The sequence below is a fragment of the Canis lupus genome, chromosome 21 (assembly GCF_003254725.2).
Source record: "Canis lupus dingo isolate Sandy chromosome 21, ASM325472v2, whole genome shotgun sequence".
In the NCBI taxonomy this organism is placed as follows: domain Eukaryota; kingdom Metazoa; phylum Chordata; class Mammalia; order Carnivora; family Canidae; genus Canis; species Canis lupus.
In genome coordinates, this window is record NC_064263.1 from 30,292,911 (window position 1) to 30,316,386 (window position 23,476).

Here is a 23,476-nt window from a genome sequence, read left to right on the forward strand (position 1 = left end):
CTGCACAAGTTCCCAGGGCTCCTGCTGATCAGAGCTCTTTTTAAAAGGCCCTATAACCTGGTCGTGGTGCCACCAAAGAAGGTGAACCCTGAGCACTACATCTTCTCTCCCTTTGGGATCCTGCACATACATCCTGTGGAGGGCAGTGAGACAATAACGCTGGGTACCTGGCACCGCCACTCCGTCCTCTGGCAGCAGCTCCAGTTCATTCCATTCTTCAAATATTGCCTCTTATACAAGGCCTTGGCTCGGTAGGTGATGATGGTCTGGGATTTGGGGACCAGTGTTGCAGGGAGCAAGAGCATGTTATCACTGCCCTCTGATTTGTAGTTGGAAGAGGAGTGTGAAGTTACAGGGACTGCAGCGGTGCCGAACTTTCCTAGAGAAGCATCTGCTCTTGGCTGTGCCCCACTTTGGAGCTGGGCTTCTGCATATTAGCAGGTAAGGTCTGCAAACACAATGTCAATAAATGTTTTGAAATTATTTTTACAAAAAGTAGTAACATGGTTCTTGTAGAAATTTTGGAAAATACAAAAACACACAAAGGGACAAAATCTTTAATCTGACCACATATAAATAACCAAGACAAACATTTTGTTAGTCTTTTTTTCTATCACATATACAAATTTAGTCATACTTGACATATTGTTAAGTAACCAGTTTTTTTCTGAATAATGTATTCTAAGCATATCTTCATATAATTATGTATTCCTACATCAACTTGCCCCAGATCATACAATTATTAAGTATTGCATCTGGGGATATAACTCAGGTGTTTGAATTCAAATTCTTTGCTTTTTCCATACTCTCTTCTCTCTTGGATTCTTTCTTTCTTTTTCTTTTTCTTTTTTTTTTAATTTTTATTTATTTATGATAGTCACACAGAGAGAGAGAGGGAGGCAGAGACACAGGCAGAGGGAGAAGCAGGCTCCATGCACCGGGAGCCCGATGTGAGATTCGATCCCGGGTCTCCAGGATCGCGCCCTGGGCCAAAGGCAGGCGCCAAACCGCTGCGCCACCCAGGGATCCCCTTTTTCTTTCTTTCTTTCTTTCTTTCTTTCTTTCTTTCTTTCTTTCTTTCTTTCTTTCTTTCTTTCTTTTTCTTTCTTTCTTTCTTCTTTTTTGGAGTGGGGGGGACTTAGTGATTCCTATTTTCAGTACTTTTTTCTTTTTCCTGTACTTCTTAGCCACTTCTAATTATTTTCTGTGAGAGAAGTTGTAAATTCAAACATCTACAGGGCCCAAACAAAGGCTTTGGAAGAAAGGCAGTGTATTAGGTGCAAGACATTAGGGGGTGTGGGGAATGCAATCTGGAGACTACATCTAAATAGGACAATCACTACTCAGTTCCAGTTCACTGTTGCCTCTGAGAATATGGGTATAGCATGCCAGCCACCTTATCTTTTTTAGGATTTCCTGGAAATCCACATTTTGTTTTAAAGTGTCTTAATTTTACCTAATTAACTCAGATTTTTATTAAAACAGTGTGCTGGACAACTCTTAGTGGAATATATGAAAGCATGTTCAGTCTGAATTTGACCCATGGGCTACCAGTTTGCAACCTTTACTCTAGGAATCCTCTAGTCTAGCCTAATTATCATGGTATACTTAAAAGCATGATGGCTTGGAGGCTGGACAGATCTGAATTTAAATCTTGAATACTAGCAAGGGACTTTATTCTCTGAGCCTCATTTCCTGATATGAAAACTAGGGATGAAGATTTCTTCAATGCCTCTAAATAGGTTCTAAATAAAATGACACCCATTATGATCATCCTCTGCTTATTGGGTGCCTTTTGGCTTGAGGTATTTTTAGAGATGTGCAGTTTTGGGGGAGGGTGGGGAGAGTAGATAACAAAGGCAGATTTTTCTCAGGGATGCTCAGTCCATGTTAGATAAGTTGGAGGTTCATCACCTTTGATCCTAAAACTCATCTGTCCATCTAGACTTTTAGGGCCCTTAGCTTCCTCTATTCTAAGGAAGAAGCCTCTGTGGTTTCTCCTTCTAAGTCAGACCTTGGGATCTATTTGACCCTCTCCTAGCAGAAAGGTCACTTAGTACAAACATTTGCACAAATCCCAGACCTTTCCCAAAGAATTCCCTAGCCAGCAACTTCCTCAGCTTGAATTCTTCCAAAGAACAATCAAGAGGAAGGAAGCTGTTATTGTAGGTCACTAGGAATATTATAATCTTTCTAAACTTTTGCTTATTCTAAAGTGGGCTAGGCTGGAAAGAGGTCAAAGGTGTTCAAGGAAAGAGGGCTGAAGGGGGCAGCTGGGTGGCTCAGTGGTTGAGCATCTGCCTTTAGCTCAGGTTATGGTCCCAGAGTCCTGGGATCAAGGTCTGCATCAGGCTCCTTGCAGGGAGCCTGCTTCTCCCTCTGCCTATGTCTCTGCCTTTCTCTGTGTCTCTCATGAATAAATAAATAAAATCTTAAAAAAAAAAAAAAAAAAAGGTAAGAGGGATGAGATGCTGGCTCTGACCAGCTTAGCCCTTGATCCCAGGCTTCTGCAGGAGCTGCGCTCTGTACCGTGGCTTCCCCAAGAGCCCAATCGAAGCTACAAGCTGCTGGACCTACAGCGGGCTCTAGCCAAGGAGAACCACAAGGCTCTGCGGCTGCTCCATCGCTGCCTGCACCTCTGCACATCCATCTTTCAACTGGTAAGAGGCTCCAACTTACTGTGAACCTTTTCTCCAAGGTAAGCTTGTCAGAATTCCAGCGTCGTCTTGGCTTAAGCTTCTCCTGGGATCCCATGTGTGGCCTGGATATTGCATTTGGCTCAGAGCCATTGTCCTGTCCAGCAGGACAGCGGAGTGGATGGATCAGTTATATAGATGGGCAGAGGCTTGGACTCAACCTTTTCCCTAAGGGTTGGTCATGGCCTTGAGCAGGAAGGGAGGGAACATAACAATAATTTTTCTTCAGTTGTTTGTGCCAGGGGCATTAGGGAATTTGAAAGTTGAAATCTGGATCTTTTGTGCTGCTGGGCTTATCTTTGAACCTATCTTGAACCTTTGGCAGGCCACTGTGGCTGTTAGTGGCTGTTAGAAGCACCCAGTGATGATGTCCTTCCTAATTATGCCTACTTTGCATTTCTGGGACATGCCCCCCGCTTAGGGTTCCTGGAGGTCCTGGTGTGTGTTTGTTTTCATCACTATAGTTTGTTGTCTGCCAGGTGGGCCTGGATATTTTCACAGTTCTCTGGTTGATCCCCACCTGCAGTTAGTCTAGTTCTGAGAGAAGGGGCCCACCCAGATTTTGTGAACATGGGAAATAATGGAAAGAAGGCCCCCTGTAGATTGATACAGGAAGATGGCTTTTAGCCTCCAGACAATAAAAGGCTGACCTCCCATTGCACTAAGCTCAAGGGGACAGAATATGGGGGTGAACTGTTCCATGGCCTTTCTCTATCTCCTGGTTCCTAAATCCCACCTTTGTTTTAATGTCACAAAACTATAATTTTTGTAATGGTCAGTAGTTTTTGTTAATTAAGGTATAATTTACATGCACTAAGGAAAACAAATTTTAAGTGTTCAGTTTGTTGAAATATTTGTATATATATATATATATATCCATGTAACCACCACCCAGATAAAGATATAGAATATTTCCAGCACCTCAGCAAGCTCCCTGGTACTTCTCCTGTCAATAACCCCACAAAGGTAACCACTACTCTCATTTCTGTCACCATAGATTCATTTAGTCTGATTTTGAGTTACATATAAATGAAATCAGCATGTCTGGCTTTTTTTTCCCAGTCAACATTTTGTTAGTGGGATTTATCCATAATCTTCTAGGTAACAGTGGTTCACTTTTTTGTATACTATGTAATATTTCCCTCTATGAATGTACCACAATTTATTCTTCTATTGATGGACATTGGAGTTTGTTCCAGTTTTTGCCATCATGGGTAATGCTGATAAGAACATTCTTGGACATGTCTTGATGGACATAAGCATCCATTAGTTTGGAGTATGTATTCCAGGAGTAAAATTTCTGGAATAATATATATGTTTTGCCGTACCAGACAGTTTTCTAGAATGGTTTTACCAGGTTTATATTCACCAATGTAGGAGATTTCCAGTTGCCCTATGTTCTCATAAACATTTGGTATTGCCAGGGGTTTTGATTTTAGCCATACTGTCATACAGTGGTATCTCACAGTAGTTTTAATTTGTATTTCTATGATCACCAAGGTTGTTAAGCGTCTTTTCATGTATATTGGTTGTTTTGGTACCCACTTCTGTGAAGTGTCTTAATTCTCTTGCTCATTTTTAATTGGGTTATCTTTTTTCCTATTAATATGTAGGAGTTCTTAATATATTCTAGATGAGTCCCATATCAAATATATGTATTATAGATATTTTCTCCCAGTCTGTGGCCTGCTCTTTTCCTACTTTAATGTTATCTTTTGATTAACAGTTCTTAATTTATTTGAAGTTCATTTTATCAATCTTTTCTGAGTGGTGCTTTTGAGTCCTGGTTTAAGGAATCTTTGCCCACTCCAAAGTCATGTAGATATTTTCCTGTTTTCTTCTAGAACTTTTATTATCTTTTCTTTCACATTAGGTTTTTGGTACATTTCAAATTAATTTTTATGTATGGTGTGAGGTAAGAATCAAGTTTTATTTTTCCCATTTATTGAAAAAACTATCCTTTACTCACTTAATTACAATAGTGTCTTCTTAAATAAAAGACTATATGTGTGGATCTGTTTCTAGACTCTCTTCTGTCCCATTAATCTATTTATCTGTCTTTTTTTTATCTGTCTTTTTAAAAATTATTTCAATTTAAATTCAATTTAGTTAACATACACTTATTAATAATTTCAGGGGTAAAATTTAGTGATTCATCAGTTGCATATAGCACACAGTACTCATTACATCACATGCCCTCCCTAATGTCCATCACCCAGTTACCCCATCCCCCCACCCATCTCTCCTCCAGCAACTCTGTTTATTTTCTAGAGTTAAGAGACTCTTATGGTTTACCTCCCTCTCTCTTTTCATCTTATTTCATTTTTCCTTCCCTTCTCCTATGATCTCTTTTTGTTTCTTAAATTCCACATGATTGGAATCATATGGTACTTGTCTTTCTCTGACTTATTTCGCTTAGCATAATTCCCTCTAGTTCCATCCACATTGTTGCAGATGTCTTTTTGTCAGTGTCACATCATCATAATTACTGTAGCTTTATGGTATGTCTTGATATCTGGTATTATAAGTCCTATTACTTTTTATTACACAAGATTTCCCTGGCTATGCTAGGTTCTTTAAATTTCCATATAAAGTTTAGAATCGGCTTATTAATTTCCACAAAATAATTTTGCTGGGATTTTTTTATTGCCTTGCTTTTTTTTTTAAGATTTTATTTATTTATTTGACAGAACACACACACACAAGTAGAGGGAGTGGTGGGCAGAGGGAGAAGCAGGCTCGCTGATAAACAGGAAGCCCGAATGGGGCTCTATCTTGGGACCCTGGGATCATGACTTGAGCCGAAGGCAGCTGCTTCACCCACTGAGCCACCTTGGTGCCCCTATTACTTTGCTTTAAATTTGTAGGTCAATTTGAAGGAGAATTGATATCTTAATAATATTTTGATTTCCAAGTCATAAACACGGATTTCTTCATTTATTTTGATTTCTTTAGTTTCTTCTACTAAGGTTTTATAGATTTCCTGTAGAGGTCTTGAACATATCTCATTAAATTTATTACTAGATATTTGATATTTTTTGTTGCTATTATAAATGTTTTAAAATATTATTGTTTCTGGGATCTCTGGGTGGCTCAGTGGTTTGGTGCCTGCCTTTGGCCCAGGGCGCAATCCTGGAGTCCTGGGATCAAGTCTCACGTCGGGCTCCCAGCATGGAGCCTGCTTCTCCCTCCTCCTGTGTTTCTCCTCTCTCTCTCTTTCTCTCTCTCTCGTCTATCATAAATAAATAAATAAAGTGTTTAAAAAATATATTATTGTTTCTAATAGTTGCTACACCATACACAAAAATTGATTCATGATGGATAAAAGACATAAGCGTGAAAAGAAAATCCAGAAAGCCTTCAGGGATCCCTGGGTGGCTCAGCAGTTTGGCACCTGCCTTCAGCCCGGGGCGTGATCCTGGAGTCCCGGGATCGAGTCCCACATCAGGCTCCCTGCATGGAGCCTGCTTCTCCCTCTGCCTGTGTCTCTGCCTCTCTCTCTCTCTCTCAATCTCATTCTCTCTCTCTCTCTCATAAATAAATAAATAAATAAAATATTTTTTTAAAAAGCCTTAAGAAGGCAATGTAACATTTTTATTATCTCAGGGCTTCTTAAACAAAATATAAAAATGTAAACCATAAAAGAGTCAAGATATTTGTCTATATTAAAATTAACTTTTTAAAAAGCACCATAGAAAGAATGAAAAGACGAGCAAAGGTAGAATGTAGAGCCACTTCCTATGCTGCTGTGTGGAATGGAGTGGAACTTGTCCCTGTTGGCAGTCACCCCAGAAAGGGGGGGTGATATAGGGGAAGGGAGGATGGGTCATCATCCCAACTGGTAACTGAATTGTTACAGAAGCAGGCTTGTACTCTGTGCTCAATAAAAGCATGCTGCTGCCCATTAAATTGTAGCATTACTAAATAACTAAAATAGATTTGAAACATTAAATAAATAATGATATAAAATGTGAGCATTTGGTGGATAACCTTTATCAATTTTTAAGGATGTTTCCATCAATTTTTTGTGTGCTAAGAGGTTTTATCATGAATAGATCTTGAAATTTGTCCAGTGATTGTTTTTCTGCTTCTATTTAAATGATGAGAATTATTCTCCTTTAGTCTAATATGGTGAACTGTCAGTGTTAGACAACCTCTGTATTATTGGGATAAACCCATTTTCTTTCTCTCCTATATAACTTTTTATTTCGATGTAAATTCAAATATATTAGGAGAGTTGCAAGGATAGTATAATAAACTCTCATCTACTTTTTACCTAGATAGTTTGTCTCATTTATCATTTATGCTTTTTCTTTCTCTCTGAATGAATACATTGTTTTCCTGAACCATTTGAGAGTTTTAGGTTGGAGATACGGAGTTCCTCTACCCTTAAATATGCTAGTGTGTTTCTCTGAAGAGCAAGGACATTTTTTTTTCCATAACTCTAGTCTAATGCTCAAAAAATAGGAAATTTCACTTTGATACAATTTTGTTATCTAACCCACAGTCCTTGTTAAAAATCTGCAAATTATTCCAAGAATGTCCTTTATTACTATTTTTTTTTCTTGCTTCAGGATTTAGAATCATTGCATTTAGTGGTCATTCCTCCTTAGCCTGTTTCATACGTTACAATTTCTCTGCCTGCTTTTTAGTTCCTTGTCTCTTAGTGGGACAGCTCTTCAATAAGGTCTTCATTCCAAAGCTGCTTCTCTCACCACATCAGACCAAGAAAAGCCTTAGCCTTTTTCTGGGCGATTTCCCCTTTTCTGTTTTGCTTCCCTCTCTCCCTTAGATGTTTGTTTCCTGAAGATCATTCCTCCAATAAACCACATTTTCCTAAATTCCTGATCTGGGGAACCTAGTCTAAGAAAATTATATTAGATCAAGTTCATTCATCCTTTTATGCAAATATTCTACAGCCACAATAACTTTTCTTATCTACTTTATCTTTCAGTTTCAGAGAAATACATGTTAAAATGCCCTCCTGTAACTATAGATTTGTTAAATACTCCTTGATATTCTTTCGCTTTGCAACATGTATTTCAAAATCATGTTATTGTGCATGCAGGTTCATAAAGATATTTTTTGGTGACTTTATTGTTATGAAAAGGTCTTCATTCTTGTTATTTCTTTTCTAGTAGAGTTCTCTTTTGTTTGATGTTAGCAGTATCAAGTTTTTGCTACATCTCTTTGTTTCAACCTTTGTTATTTTATGTGGATCTTTTAAAAATAGTTGGAAAACATTTAGTCTGAGAGTCTATGTCTTGCAATAGGTTTATCTCATTTATTATGATTACTGATAGGCTTGACTTGTTTTTCCCATCTTTTTTTTTTTTAAGATTTTATTTATTTATTCATGAGAGACACGCAGAGAGAGGCAGAGACACAGGCAGAGGGAGAAGCAGGCTCCATGCAGGGAGCCTGATGTGGAACTCGATTCTGGGCCTCCAGGATCAGGCCCTTGGCCTCCAGGATCAGGCCTTTGGTTAGAGGTGGCGCTAAACTGCTGAGCTACCCGGGCTGCCCTATTTTTCCCCATCTTATTTTGGTGTTTTCTACTTTCTATGATTTCTGGTTAATTCTTCCTTATGTTTCTTGTCGTTTGTTGGATTGCTTATGTTTTTGTTGTCATCTAATTGTTTCAATGTTAGACGTTTCATTTCTCTCATGGTCACCCAGGAACCCCTCAATGCCTATTGATTCTCCTTAGTTTTAGAATCTTGACTTTGTTTCTTTTTGTAGACTGGTAGCTGGAGGAAGCCATGTAACTCAGTTCTGGGCAATGAAACATAAGTGAAAGTCACCGTGAAAACTTTTAAAAAGAGGCAGATATCTAATTGGAATGTCTTTTTGGGCATTTACTTTTGTCTTATTGCCTGACCCTTGGATGAAATTTCTGGTGTTAGAGAAGCTATGAAACTCACACCACAAAAGGACAAAAGTCATATTTAAAAAGATGGAGGAGAAGGACCATAAAAAGAGCTTTGTTCTGATTGATACTGTTGGGCCAATATGCCATCCACGGATTTCTTATTGCATTAAATAAATCAATAAATCTTTTACTTGCTTAAACTATACTGCATATATAAGATATTTAAACTAATGCATATGTACGATGTTTATACACCTGCCCAACAGGCGTAGCTGTTCCACTTACATTTTTTTTAAAGATCTTATTTATTTACTCATGAGACAGACACAGAGAGAGGCAGAAACATAGGCAGAGAAGCAGGCTCCCTGTGGGGATCCTGATGTGGGACTGGATCCCAGAACCCGGGGATCATGACCTGAGCCAAAGGCAGACGCTCAACCCCTGAGTAACCCAGGTGACCTTGCTCCACTTACATTTTTATAACAACGTTTTTTTCATCTCTTTTTCTAAAAACTCTTAATTGTAAATGCCCACTATGACCAACATACCTGATCTCTTTTCCCTACTCTGTGTTTTTTTTCCCTATAGCCCTTATCATCTTTTTACATACAATATACATTACTTATTTATTAAGTTTATTGTATTTCTCCCACCCCACCCCCACCTCCAAAAGTATAGGGATTTTTATTTGTTTCATTCACTGCTCTACCTCTAGTGCTCATTACAAGTTATGCCATATAGTAGGAGCTCAGTGAGTGTTTTTTTTTTTAATTTTTTTTTAAATTTTTATTTATTTATGGTAGTCACAGAGAGAGAGAGAGAGAGAGGCAGAGACACAGGCAGAGGGAGAAGCAGGCTCCATGCACCGGGAGCCCGACGTGGGATTCGATCCCGGGTCTCCAGGATCGCGCCCTGGGCCAAAGGCAGGCGCTAAACTGCTGCGCCACCCAGGGATCCCTCAGTGAGTGTTTTGAGTGAATGAATGTCAAGTGTAGATTTTCGTCCATGTCTTTCTCCCAAGCAAAATAAGAACCTTACCACTCTTCTGGCTTCCTTTCTCACCTCTCTTCCTTTCCTTAGCCTCCACCTCTCCTAGTATGCTTATGTTAAGATTTCCTAGAATTTAATTCTGAATTGTTGTGAACATTCTTGTTTCCCGGCCTACTCATTTAGACTTGAAAATATGTTTTACAAATGTCTTTGCTCATCAAAGCTTCTTGTACTTCTGATATTCATTTTCCTTTCTCAGAAATACACTGTTGATGTGTTTTTTTGTTTGTTTGTTTGTTTTGTTTGTTTTTTACAGAGAGAATCTGTGTATGCTAAATTTTTGGAGTCTTTGTATATCTTAAAATGTCTTTATTCATCTCCAAAACTTCTATAATATACTGTGGCTAGATACAGAATTCCAGGTTTAAAAAATTTCCTCAGAACTTTGAAGATATTGCCCCTTCGTGCTGAGGTTTTAAAAATGTATACTGATTATATCCTGGTGTAGTAATTATTGTTGTTGTTTGTATGGTTTTATCCTAACTGGCACTCATAAGCCCTTTCAGTGTGAGTGATACATTCTTTTTATAAACAGTTGCTGTGGAACTACCTGTACGAGACACTGTGTTAAGCAAAGAGAAATGAAAGAACATGTGCCAGAGGCCTCTTCCTCAAAGAATTTACAGTGTAGTGGAAGAGTCACATGAGTAAGCAGATAGTGGTGATGCACTGGACTAAGGGCTATGAAGTGGGAAGCACTGAGTATGGAGGGTATTTCTAGAGCATGGAAGCAAGTCAGAGGGCAAGTTTGTGCATGATGTATAGTGTAGTCCTCAAGTGCCTTATGTCTGGATTTCAGAAGACTAGGATTTGAACTCAGAATGAGTAGAATATAATCCACGTGCCCCAGTTCTAATCACAGGCTCTACCAAACATCAGAAAGGACAGGAGAGCATCAGGGACAGTAGGTCCATCTGGCCAACCATATCTTCCTGGTGTCTCCCCTCTGTTGTTGTTGTTGTTGTTCTTCTTCTTCTTCTTCTTTTTAAGATTTTATTTATTTATTCATGAGAGACACAGAGAGAGAGGCAGAGACACAGGCAAAGGGAGACGCAGGCTCCTTGTGGGGAGCTTAGTATGGGACTCGATCTCAGGACCCTGGGTTCATGACCTGAGCCAAAGGCAGACGCTCAACCCCTGAGCCGCCCAGGTACCCTCCTCTCTGTTCTTCAACAGGACAAGTCCAGAGAGGTGGCAACTCTTAGCAGCCCATGTAGGCTCAGAAGCCTCCCAGATATGAGAAGGACCCACAAAGAGGCTCTTAGACTTTTATCCCACATTCCCCACCCCTGATAGAAAGTGTCAGTGCCGAGACAGCTTCCACTGTCACATAAGGAGTATTATGCTAGTCAGCAGGCCATGCCTCCCAGGCCTACTGATTGGAATCCATGTCCTGGAATTATTGCTGGGCCTTACTTAGCCAATCCTTCTCTTTCTCTGTGTGATTTCTGCATTGTGAACCTCTCCGTTGACACATGCATAAATTTTCTATTTGAGTTCTACCCTGGGGGCTTTTGATACACAGGCCTAGCTTATCAAATTAGCAGTGTAGCCTCTCAATGTGTGTTCTCCATTTTACATCTTCTCTAGGCACTAAAAGATTTCAGGGGCTGATCTAAAAAACATCCCTCCACGTGTATATCTAGGTACTAGTTTTCAGGCTCTGAGATCTGAGAGTTTTACACAGGCCAGTGGGTGGCCAGTTTGTTCTCCATCCCCCTTCAGTTAGTTGTCCATTCTCTGTTCCGACAGGTTCACGAGGATACGTATCACATGCAACAGGGCCTACAGGAGCGAGTGAAAAACTGCAAGAGGATCAGGACAGACCAGCGCTCCGTATATCTTCAGAGGGTACAGTGCCAGCAGCTGGAGCAGAAGCTGAAGCAGGCAGAGTCCTGGTTGCTGCGGCTGGGACATTTGGCCCGCCTAGTAGACTACATGATTTGCCAGAGCCTTGTGTCTATCATAGAGGAGGAGATAACCTCCTTTGTGGCCAACATCCTACAAGTGAGGTGGTGGGTGGCATGTGTGGAGGTGGGCAGGCAGTCAAGGCCAGGTGGCCGGCAGCAGATACTGACATGTAGCCCCACGACCTCTCCTGACCATTCTTTACAGGCCCCAAGGCAGAAACCTTTTCTCTCAGCCCAGCTGGTCTTTGACAATTGTGGCCAGCTGTCCCATGAGCCATGTATTGAAAATATGATCCAGATTCTAACTGGGGGCCTGCAATCTGTCAAGGCCTCTGTCCTGAAGGTATTCTGGATTGGGCAGGGGGCTAGATGTAGGAATTCCCAGTTCCTATCTGTGTAATTAGACATTCTCAATCTGGTCTGAACCCTCACTGGTTTCCATTTCTGCCTCCTCTACATACCTTGGCCCTGAAGGTAATGCAGTCTACAGACCTGAAGACCCCCTGGGACTCCTTGTATTCTGAAGGTATTTAAGTAAGGAGACTTAGGCAGGGGGGTAGGAAGAGTGGAAGGAGGGGGAAGGGCATGTGCAGAGTGCCAATGGCATGGGCCATCAAGTCAAGCCTTGGGTATAGATGGAACAGCTGTAACCTGGGTAGTACACACAGGTATTGGGGGCAGGGGTTAGAAGTGTGGGTATGTGTCTTTGCTCACTCATGCATGTGTCTGTGTGTATGTGTATGCATGCAACTGAGTGGAATGAGAGGTGTATGAAAGAATGTGAGTGAGTGCATTGTCCTTCCTCTGGTTCATCCAGGCTCTGTGAGGCTTTTCTCTAATGTAATGGCATTTTGTTCCTGTTAAATTTGATTTCTAAGTTAATTTTGTACTTGGTTGAAGAACTCTGCTCATTTGATATTTGCTTTATTTCATACAACTCTTTTTCATTTCATATAGGATAATCCATTAATATTATTGAGCCATTATGGTTACCAGTTATTACTGGTTATCAGTCCTCAAACTTGTTAACCATCAGGAAGGAAATACATCTTCACATTTCCTTTATTTGGAATACTAACTCAGTTATAAACAAAATCATTACATGTATTCAGTCACATCTGACATGTAGGTACTCCCCCTGCCCCTTGATTCAACTAGCGTTTTCATTAAGATGATTAAAAGACATGAAGTCAATTTTAGGAAATAGATGACAAGGGAGAAAAAGGTTCATTGAAAGGAGCCCATGTCTTTTACAGAATACACCAGTTGGGGCACATTATTTTCTCACATGGATCTATGTTAATTAATACAGACTACTGATATTTGTTTTACATGGTACAATGGAAAGAGAAAGGGCTCTGGAACCAAACACATTAGTTTGCTAACCTGTAAAATGGGAATAACAAAGTCACTTAACTTGCAGGATTAAAAGAGGTAAATTGTCTAGCATAGTGCTCAGCACATAGTGATACATGCAACAGATAGTAACTTCTTATTGTTACTAGTATTAAAGACGAGACGAATGAGATATTTCACATTATTCTCTAATTTTATACTAATTTATATCTTGGTATGCTGTAGTATTTTCTTTTGATCGGCAAAATAAACAAAAACCTTAAAACTTTTATTCTAAATTCTAATGAAAGTAAAAAATGTTTACCTGCAGTGTCTTGGGTTGTCCCTTCTACTTTTAAAAGAGCACCATGACTGATGTATTTGAGGTAAAATGTCCTGATGCTTGTAATCTTATTTTCAAATGTTTTAGGGGATAGAGAGAAGGAAAAACAAAGTAATGTGGCAAAATGTCAATAATTATTGAATCAAAGTGGATGGATAAAGGAGTTTGTAATACTTTTAAACTTTTCTACATATTTGAGTTTTTTCAATATCAAAATTTGAAGGGAAAAAAAAGATTAGCACAGAAAATCAGAGTAATGGTTCATGGAAGAACCAGAACCAAAGTTCTGATTTAACGTTTTTCATAAGTTTTTTATTTATTTATTTATTTTTAATTTTTATTTATTTATGATAGTCACAGAGAGAGAGAGAGAGAGGCAGAGACACAGGCAGAGGGAGAAGCAGGCTCCATGCATCGGGAGCCCGATGTGGGATTCGATCCAGGGTCTCCCGGATCGCGCCCTGGGCCAAAGGCAGGCGCTAAACCGCTGCGCCACCCAGGGATCCCCAAGTTTTTTTTTTTAATGAAAACGGTATAGTATTTAATAAAAGCAAATATCTAGCAGTTAAAACACAACTAATAATTTTTACGAAATGTACATCTATCTGAGAAATCCTATATGAGGCAAAATTTGTATGGCATTTTAACCAAATTACAAAACAATTTCAGTGCCTTTATATATACACAAAAATATGAGAAATCAGCCCCTTACAGTAGAAACTTACACACTGACTAGATTTTGGTCCCTAGAAGAAGACCCAATCTATTACTAACAAAACAGTTGCAGCATATTCTGCAGTCTTAGGCTGCATTCTCCAACATTTTCCAGAGAACGGTCTTAGTACTAGAACATTTTGTACCCAAAAAGAGATGATCAGTATTGTTACCTGATGGCCTTACAATCTTATCAGGGATTTTCTGCAGTTTAAAACTGGGAAATCACAATCAGATAATGATTTTTCTCATCTGGCAGGCGTCAAGTTCAGGAATTTAAAGGTCTTACATTAACTTTACCAAGATCAGTGTATCTTTTTGATATTTGTGTTACATTGAGAAGGAACAAAGGATTGCCCCATAAACTCTTTTGTGTATATTTTGGTTGAGATGGTGTTGAAGTTATCTGAGAGATATAATGCAGAGAAGGAAACTGTCATTACTATTTTTTTTTTTTTGCCAGGGGGCTGCATGTGGCAGGGAGGGTGTTTTGGCAGTGTGAGGTATGAGCAGTATGACCAACAAGAGGAAGAATAGAGGTAACCAGTATAACAGTGAGCGGATTCATAGATGAAGGAGAAGAAAGACTTTTTCTTGCCATCCTGTGAATAAGAAATTCTCAAGAGATGAAAAGTTGTATAAATATGTCTGACAAGAAACTTTGCTACTCTAGGTAAAATGTCTGAGCAACCCATTCAAGGAAACCTACAGTAAAGGTCTATATTATTTGGTTTTTCACAGTTAGGTCAGTACTTAAAAATGCAGCTCCAGGGACGCCTGGGTGGCTCAGTGGTTTAGCGCCTGCCTTCAGCCCAGGATGTTATCCTGGAGACCCGGGATCAAGTCCTGCATCGGGCTCCCTGCATGGAGCCTGCTTCTCCCTCTGCCTGTGTCTCTGCCTCTCTCTCTCTCTCTCTCTCTCTGTTTCTCATGAATAAATAGATAAATAAATCTTTTAAAAAATGCAGCTCCAGTTGACTTTTATGTTTCTTTGATTTAGTTGATACCAAACTTCTTATCATAAGCAAGCTTTACTTTACTCTTACGTTGGCTATGAAGTTAATTAGCGATTTCTGTTTTGCTTTGTTGGGATATTACAGTCACCAAGTTGCATTAAAAATATACCAGGTTAAAAAATACATATACCAGGTTTTCTTTCCATTGCTCAGAATCACACATAAATCGACTGTACTGCACCATATTGCTTGAGTGTTCCTGTAGGTCTTGGCACCTTGAATCACAGTTCTTCAACCTCATCTTGTGTTTAGGAGCTCACAAACCAGAAAGTTACCAAATTCAAAGGCAGCAAAGATGTAGCAGCACCACGCTTCACTGAAATGGAAACTAGAAAGTCAGGAGCCTGCGTCTCAAATTGCTGCCTATCCTTTTATCTCTACTTCTCTCTCTGTTGCTTCCCAGTTTCCCTAATTCACTAAACTAGTGAATTAGGGAATTCCCTAAAACTAGCTATCTCTGTTTCCTTTGATCTTTCTGCTCCCTTATAACTTGCTTCCAAATGACTCTCTATGGTACCAACTCCATCCTTGACTCTATGTGATCTTTTAGTTAAGTTTTCCTATATATGTGACTGACTTATTTCAAATTTTTGAGATGAGGAGTATGATTGATTCAGCCTGTCCTCTAGAGAGAACCACATATCCATAAGCTCTGGCAAGGGGAATGGGGGATGGTACAGATTAATTGGTTTTAGCCATAGGTAAAAGCAGATCCTCTTAGAAGGTCATGTGTGGTGGAGGAGGCTCTAATCTTCAGTTATGCTTGTATTGGCTATAAACATATAAGCCTAAGTGTGCAAGTTGGCTTTGGATAACATTTCTAACTCAGAACTAGCAAGCAAAAGTGGGAACTGACTGACTCTCATAACTAAGGAACACATGGATGCAGATGGATTTAGGGTTAGCTGATTTAAGGCTCAGGAAGTGTCTGTCATCAAGGCCTTATTACTCTTTCGTAGTCTTTTGACCTTGCTTGTGTATTTGAATTCTGAGTCACTGAGAATGCTTTCAGCTGGAAGTAAGAAGACCTAAGAGTAGCCTAACAACAACAACAACAACAACAAAACAATTATCTCCCATAACAAGAAGTTTCCAGATAGACGCTCCCAGGGTTTATTCAGTGGCTCAAAAATGTCATCAAGTACCAGGCTCCTTACATACTTCCCCAAATCCTTTCTGGGTTTAGCTGTAGGTAAGGGCAGATTCTCTTAGAGGTATGTATATGGTAGGGGGCGCTGAATAGAAAGTTTTTTTTCATCCCAAGGCTTATTGCCTCATACTTGTAAGACAGGCTCTGGCTCCAAGCATCCAATTCTTAAGCAAGATCAAGGAAAAGGGGAGGAACATTGGAGGGAGCGCTCTCCTTGCCTGACTCTTACATTTTATCAGGAAAGGAAATCTTCCAGAAACTCTCCCAGCAGACTCACTTTTACATCTCATTGTAGAAATCTAGGTCATGTGGCTACCTCCAGAAGCAAGAAGGGCTTGGAAATCAAATGGCAAACATTTCTAGTTTCTCACAGAAGATGGGCTCTACCACTGAGAAGAAGGGAGAAGGGAATAGCTATTGAGTAGTCAGCAATACGCCTTCCCTGGTGCCTTCTTCCATTCTCAAAACCTGGCAAGCAAGAGAATTACCAGCATTCTTTACAGCATCATTTCACACTATATTCTTTCCCTTCTAAAAATTTATATTAAAAAAACCTTATTTAATTATAGTTCTACAAATAACAATATATTTAAGCTAACCAGCAGTCTTTATGTTGATCAGTCTCTCAGCAATTTTGTCTGAAGCTCATTCTCTATTTAGATTCTTTAGGAAGGGCTTGTGGAAGCAAAATTTTATTTCCCTTTTTTCCTGGATGACTGAAACATTTTTTTTTCTTTTTTTCTTAAATTCAGTAATTTGAGTAGACTATGTCTTGTTATTGAACACTGTGAGCAGTATTCTCAAGTATGCTGTCTCAAAATGTAGTTTTTGTCTTTTAAAGATTGTTTGAGAGAGAGAGCTTGCACATGAGTAGGGGGAGGGACAGAGGGAGAGAATCTCAAGCAGGCTCCCCGCTGAGCTCAGAGCCAAATGCAGGGCTCCATCCCAGGACTCCGAGATCATGACCTGAGCTGAAATCAAGAGTCAGCTGCTTAACTGACTGTGCTACCCAGGCACTCCTCAAAATGTAGTTTTATGTCTTTTATTGCAGGAAAGTTTTCTTTAATTGAAGTTTTTTAGTATTGATCTCTTGTCTTGGATTTTTCTTCAGGGATTCCTATTATATGTATACATCCTTACCATCTATACCAAATATTCATCCCTTTATCTTGAAAGTTTAAAAAAAATCCCTTTTTCCTTTTTATTTAATAGTTTTACTTTTTTGCCTTTTATTTCTATTAAGGCATTAACTGTTAAATTTATTTGCTCTTAAATTCCTTTTTAGTTACGTTTCATTCTGAAATGATTTTTTTTCTTTTATTTCTAATTCCTCCCTGAATTCTATCAAAAGATTTCTGAATTTTTCTAATTTTCTAATGTGTTCTACTTTCATGACTTCCATAATTTTTCTAGTGTCTTTTACCTTGTTTTGCAGTGGGCTTGTTTTGATCTTGTTTCTTGACATGATCTCATTGTCCCTAACGGTGTTATTCTGTCCTTATTCTTTTTCCTTACAAAGATTTCCTATGGGTTTGATGTTGGTACTTTTCTGTTTCTCACCTTTGGAAAACACGTGAGCTTTTCTAAACTTTTCTAAAATAAAAAGTTTGAACTTTTTAAAACTTTTCTATACTTTTAGAAGGAGGTGAGGTTCAAAATGACTTTCTAACCTCTCAGATTCCTTTTCAATTGTTTTTTTTTTTTTTAAGATTTGTTTATTCATGAGAGACAGAGAGAGAGAGAGAGGCAGAGACACAGGCAGAGGGAGAAGCAGGCTCCATGCAGGGAGCCTGACGTGGGACTTGATCCCATCCCAGGAGTCCAGGATCACGCCCTGGGCTGAAGGCGGTGCTAAACCACTGAACCACCTGGGCTGCCCCTCCTTTTTAATTGTTTTTCGGTAGTGTTCAAAAACTAGTGGCCAGCTTTCTTTCTTTTTAAAGATTTTATTTATTTATTTATTTATTTATTTATTTATTTATTTATTTACTTATTTGAGGGAGAAAGAGAGAGAGAACAGCAGAGGGAGAAGGAGATGCAGACTCCCCTCTAAGCAGGAAGCCCGATGCAGGGACTTGATCCCAGGACCCTGAGATCATGACCCAAGCCAAAGGCAGACACTTTACCAACTGAGCCACCCAGGCACCCAGTGGCCAGCTTTCAGATTTCCTGGTTCCTGTTTTGCTCTCCCACTTTTGTCTGAACTCTTCTTTTTCTCTCTTGCTTCCATTCTGCTCAGTTGTAATTTCACCCCCAGCAGTTTTTTCTTAGCGTCAAGCTCTGTCCCAGAAGGGAGCCCTGGCCAGTTGGTTTCAGGAGTTTCGGGCATAGACTGCTTCAGCTCCTATAGACTTTACATCACCAGCTCTTGGAGTGGACACATTCCCTCCACTCTTACCTTCTGTTCTCAGACTGGCCTTCTGCCTTCCAGGAAATGCCCATGGAGTATTCCAATACAAACTGTTTTCCTAGTCTTAGTTCTGTCAGTTGTCTCATTGCTCCCCTCTGCTTCCTTCCCTACAAACAGCGATGCCATGTAAGTCTTGAGTGTGTAGGTGCTTTGTCCCCACTTACTTGTGTTTTGGGATTTGTAAAGATCTCCTGCTTCCATTTTCACTAAAATGTTGTTGGGTCTGGGATTTTACTGTCTAATTGTCACTTTTATGTCGTTTTACATAGGAACTTGGGAAAGATTTCAAAACGACACTGTCACTTCCACCATTTCTCCAGAATCTCTCTCTCTTTTTTTTTATTTCTTTTATTGGAGTTCAATTTGCTAACATATAGCCTAACACCCAGTGCTCATCCCATCATGTGCCCCCCTCAGTGCCCGCACCCAGTCACCCCAACCACCCCACACCTCCCTTTCCACCACCCCTTGTTCGTTTCCCAGTGTTAGGAGTCTCTTGTGTTTCCAGAATCTCTTCTGGCATTATTTATTTTATTTTATTTTATTTTATTTTATTTTATTTTATTTTTTATCTTTTTTTTAAAGATTTTATTTATTTATTCATGAGACCTCTGTCAAACGAAGAGAGAGAGAGAGAGGCAGAGACATAGGCAGAGGGAGAAGCAGGCTCCATGCAGGGAGCCTGACACGGGACTCGATCCAGGGTCTCCAGGATCAGGCCCTGGGCTGAAGGCAGACGCTCAACCGCTGCGCCTCCTGGGTGCCCCTCTGGCATTATTTTTAAAGGATCATTCTTGATGTTATGTGGGGCAGAGACTATAAAGCTTTGGAGGCAAGAGCCCAAAGCAGGGAGACAAGTCAGAAGCATATTGCAGCAATGCAGCGAGATCTGCTGATAGCTTGGAGTAGAGCAAGGGGTAGGTGATGGTGGAGGTGATGAGAGGTGGTTGGATTCTGGATATGTTTTGAATATAGACTCGATGGATTTTGTGTTGTGTGTGGGGGGTAAGAGTCAAAGATAACTCAAGTTTTTGACTGGAACAACTGGAAAGATTCAGTTTGCATTTGCTGAAGTTGGAAGACTGTAGGAGGAGCAGTTTGGGGTAAGGGAGAAATCAGAGCTCTTTTTGAGGTGCATGTTAGACATCCAAGTAGAGATATGGAATAGGCAGTTGTTTAAATGAGATTGGAATTCAGGGAGAGATGCAAACCAAATATAAATTTGAGAGCAAATAGATGGTATTTAAAAACACGAAACTGGATGAGTTCTACTAGAAAGTAAATACAGATGGAGAAGAGATGAGATCTGAGGACTGAGCCTTGGTGGGGGAGCACTTTATTTTTAGGTGTTGGTACTGTGCATCTAATTTCTGAACATTTCGATGCTTTTCCCCCATTTTGCACAAAGTTTTAACACAAATAGTGAAATTGGCAATTAACCAGTTTCTAAGGAGTTAAAGGGGGAAGCCAGCCTCAAAGATATTCCTTGAGGCAGATACTGAGGACTGCCATGCGCACCATCTTTGTTATCTCCTCTGTTCTGCAGAGGCTAGAGTTCTATGAACTACATTTCCCAGACCTCCTTGCAGCTAAGTGTTGTTTGTGATTTAGATCTGAATGAGACTTCAATTCAGAACTAAGGTAAGAATGGGAAAGAGACAGCATATATGCCAACCATTCTGCTGGAGGAGATCATAGCAGAGGTAGTATGCTTTTGTAGCTGGTAGTGTGGCAGTGACATCCCAATTGCCAGGCAGCACAGAGCCATAGATGCTCAGCCTAGAGTATTTTTGTTTTTCAGTTCTTCCAACTATTTGCAAACCATTTAATATTCTATAATAATTCCCTTACTGCTTATACTAACTAAAGTAAATTCTGTTTTCTGAACTTGAACCCTAAATAATAAATTCCCTCAGTGGGTCTGTGTTTGTGATATGGATGTATGTGTAAACTCAGGAGCAAGGAGTGTGTGTGCATGTGTGTGTGTATGTGTTTATATGTGTGTGTGTAATGTATACACTCACATAGAGAGAGAGGTTGTGTGGAGGCCCTGCAGGGTACTCATGGACGATTATGGCATGTGCCCCACTAGAAAAAGAAGAGGAAGAGGAAGAGGAAGAGGAAGAGGAAGAAGAAGAAGAAGGAGAAGGAGAAGGAGAAGGAGAAGGAGAAGGAGAAGGAGAAGGAGAAGGAGAAGGAGAAGGAGAAGGAGAAGGAGAAGAAGAAGAAGGGAACACAGAATTCGTGATGCCCAAACTTCAGGGCCAGCCCAGCGAGGCTGTGCACATCTTCTGTGGCCCAAATATAGGATTGGTGTGGCCCTGGAAGTCTCACACAGTTACTCAAGCCTTGGAGGTCCGTGGGTACCAGCTGGGGGGCCAGTTCTTGCCCTTCAACTTTAAGCAGCTGCAAGAGGACCTGGACAACAGTCCCCGAATCCAGCAGGCACTGACTATGCAACAGACCTTGCTGGAGGTGAGAACAGAGGTTTAAGGAGGGCAGTGATAGGCACCCACCTCTGCCCTAAGCACCTTGTCTGTGCCTAGGGCATGCTGCGGGAGGTGAAGGAATTCTGCAGGGAACATCACTGGATGACAGGCATTCACGAGTTCCTGAAAGCCTGGGGGCCTCAGAAGCTGGAGTCCATGAGAGGTTGTCCTATCAAGAACTACGTAATGCTGGTGAGCTGCCTGAACGTTTGGCAGACCCGTGTCTCCAATATACCTAACAAGTTAGTCACAAAAGGCAGATTGATGCTGCTGAGCTGCCATCATGTACAGTTAGAGATGGGTGAGTGCTTTTTATCTTCTTTCCTTCCACCTTCCTTATCTTATCCACATGGCCCTCCTTGGGCTTGGAATGTTCTCCAAGGACTTTTGGTGAAGGCCCCTCATTGGACCTATAGAACCTCCAAAAAGCCAGGTCTCAGGCCCTTCCCTTTGCAATTAAAGGTATGATTATTACAGAAGATAGGCTCTGCTCATTCCCCATACTTTTTAGGAGTTACATTTCTGTCACCTGACACCTTCTATTTTTTTGTCATGGAAGTAGTTCAAACCAAATATGACTAAGAAAAATCTTAACCTACTCCTTAGGCTAGTGTGCTCAGTTTCTTTGCAGATATTCTTGGGAATCAAGAGTGCCCCTCTCCACATGGAGCAGTCAGAATTGACACTATAATCTGCACGTATAAAAAGTTATTCTCTTTAACTGTTATTGTCCTACTCTGTAGTCCCAACTTCTGCAGATGACGGAAGAATGTATTCCAATTGAAAGTGAATTCAGGCTATTTTGGGTATTTGGTCAATTCAAAATTCATTCTAAAAAAAAAAATTCATTCTACAGATCTAGGTTGTTTTTATTCTCAAGTGCGCTCTGCTCCTCTTCCCCTGCAAGGTGGCATCTGGCATTGGAGAGAGCTGCTGGACTGTAGGCTTTTCTTTGCTGGCTTCTGTCAACCGTCGCTGAGATGTAGTACATCCTGCCTGGTCTCTGGCCTCCTTTTAACATTGCTGCTTCTGGTGCGGCTGTGGCCTAAGCTGGTGTAACTATGTGTGTTCTCTTGGCTAGTAGGAGCCCAGAGTGTCTGCTTTGGTGACTTTGCCCTGCATTGGCTCCTGATGGCTTTGCAGATCCTTGTGATTTTAGTGAACCCTTCACCTAGTCTTCATCTTAGGCTGGCCGGCCCCATAGCTTCTGCTTCAGGAACCTACATAGGAACCCATCACTCCTCTACATAGGAACTCATCAGGCCCACTGGTTATTAACTCTCCTTGTCTTCTGTATCCCCTCCCATTTGGGAATTGTGGAGGACTTGGGAGCAGCATTGTATTTGGTCCTCTTTTTGCCACAATGCATTAACACACAGACACTCTGAAAAGTGGTATCTTCCCAAACTTCCACATGGAAAGTGGAGCTCAAGCCCACTGTGCCATCTGTTTCCTCTTCAACCCATCTCAGTTTCCCTCTTGTCTCTATGTACCCATGCTAGGCTAGGGCCCAGTTGTTGGTCTCCCTGTGTTTCTGAGAAATCTGGTTTAAGACCTAGTTTCATTCCTTTGTTTTTTTCCTTCCTTCCCAAAGGAAGGCTGTCTCAGGCTACTAGTAAAGTGTCTCATTGCTTACTAGTAAAGTGTCTCTGCCTAGAAGCTGGACTTAGAAAGTCTCACAGTAGGGTAGATTGGGAGGCCATTGATTTGTTCTTCTAGAAAATATTGATTTGTTTTCTCACCTAGCTCGCAATGACCAATAGTGTTGGCTTCCTGCAAAGAGTAGATGCTATCAAACCCATGGCCCATGCTTACTTTCCTTATGAAGGTGGGTGGCCTTGGGTGGCCCCGAAAGAGCTTGCTTGAAAATGCTTGCCTGCCTTACCCTCCTTGTCTTTGCTCTTCAGCAGATGAAAGCACATGCCTAATTATACATCGTTTGGGCCGAAGAAATTCCCCATACTTCCCTCCACCCCACCTAAATGTACAGGGGGTTCGGGCTGGCATGGCAGGAATAGAGAGGGCCTATGACTGGCCTACTTGGCTTCTGACCCTGTTTTGGGCAGGCTTTGCTCCAGTGTTATTTAGGAAGTCTCTGTTCTTTCTAGTTTGTTAGATTCTTGGTCCTTAAGTCCAAGATCAACTGGCCTCTTCAAGAAGAACAGATGGAGAGAGAGCAAGATGGGGTTCAGAATCCTGGGTCTGCTTTTCACTGGTTTATGTGACCTCAGATCACTGAGCTTCCGTTCATTTGTTTGTAACATGGAGATAATAATGTCGTCACTCACAGGATTATGACAAGGAAGAGTAAATGAGGTGTTATTTGCAATGTTTCTAGCATTGAAACAGGCATGCAGTAAGTAGGTGCTTCATTTTTTCACTTAACCTTATTCCCCTCTGCCAACCTCATCCTTCTTGTGATCTAATCTTGTCTGCTTATCCTCCAACGCTGTTCCTCTTCTGCCTGGACTTCCTTAACTGTGAATGACAT

The 23,476-nt window shown here is 40.6% G+C and overlaps 1 protein-coding gene across 1 annotated transcript in view; it reads left to right on the forward strand.

Moving 5' to 3' along the window:
- Positions 1-23,476, forward strand: part of DNHD1 (dynein heavy chain domain 1) — a 79,750-nt gene that overhangs the window by 11,639 nt on the left and 44,635 nt on the right. The window contains 8 exon segments of the mRNA XM_025459327.3: positions 48-251; positions 331-441; positions 2,504-2,660; positions 11,371-11,625; positions 11,734-11,871; positions 12,003-12,054; positions 20,589-20,971; positions 21,043-21,286. Coding sequence (XP_025315112.3) covers positions 48-251; positions 331-441; positions 2,504-2,660; positions 11,371-11,625; positions 11,734-11,871; positions 12,003-12,054; positions 20,589-20,971; positions 21,043-21,286 — 1,544 coding nt within the window.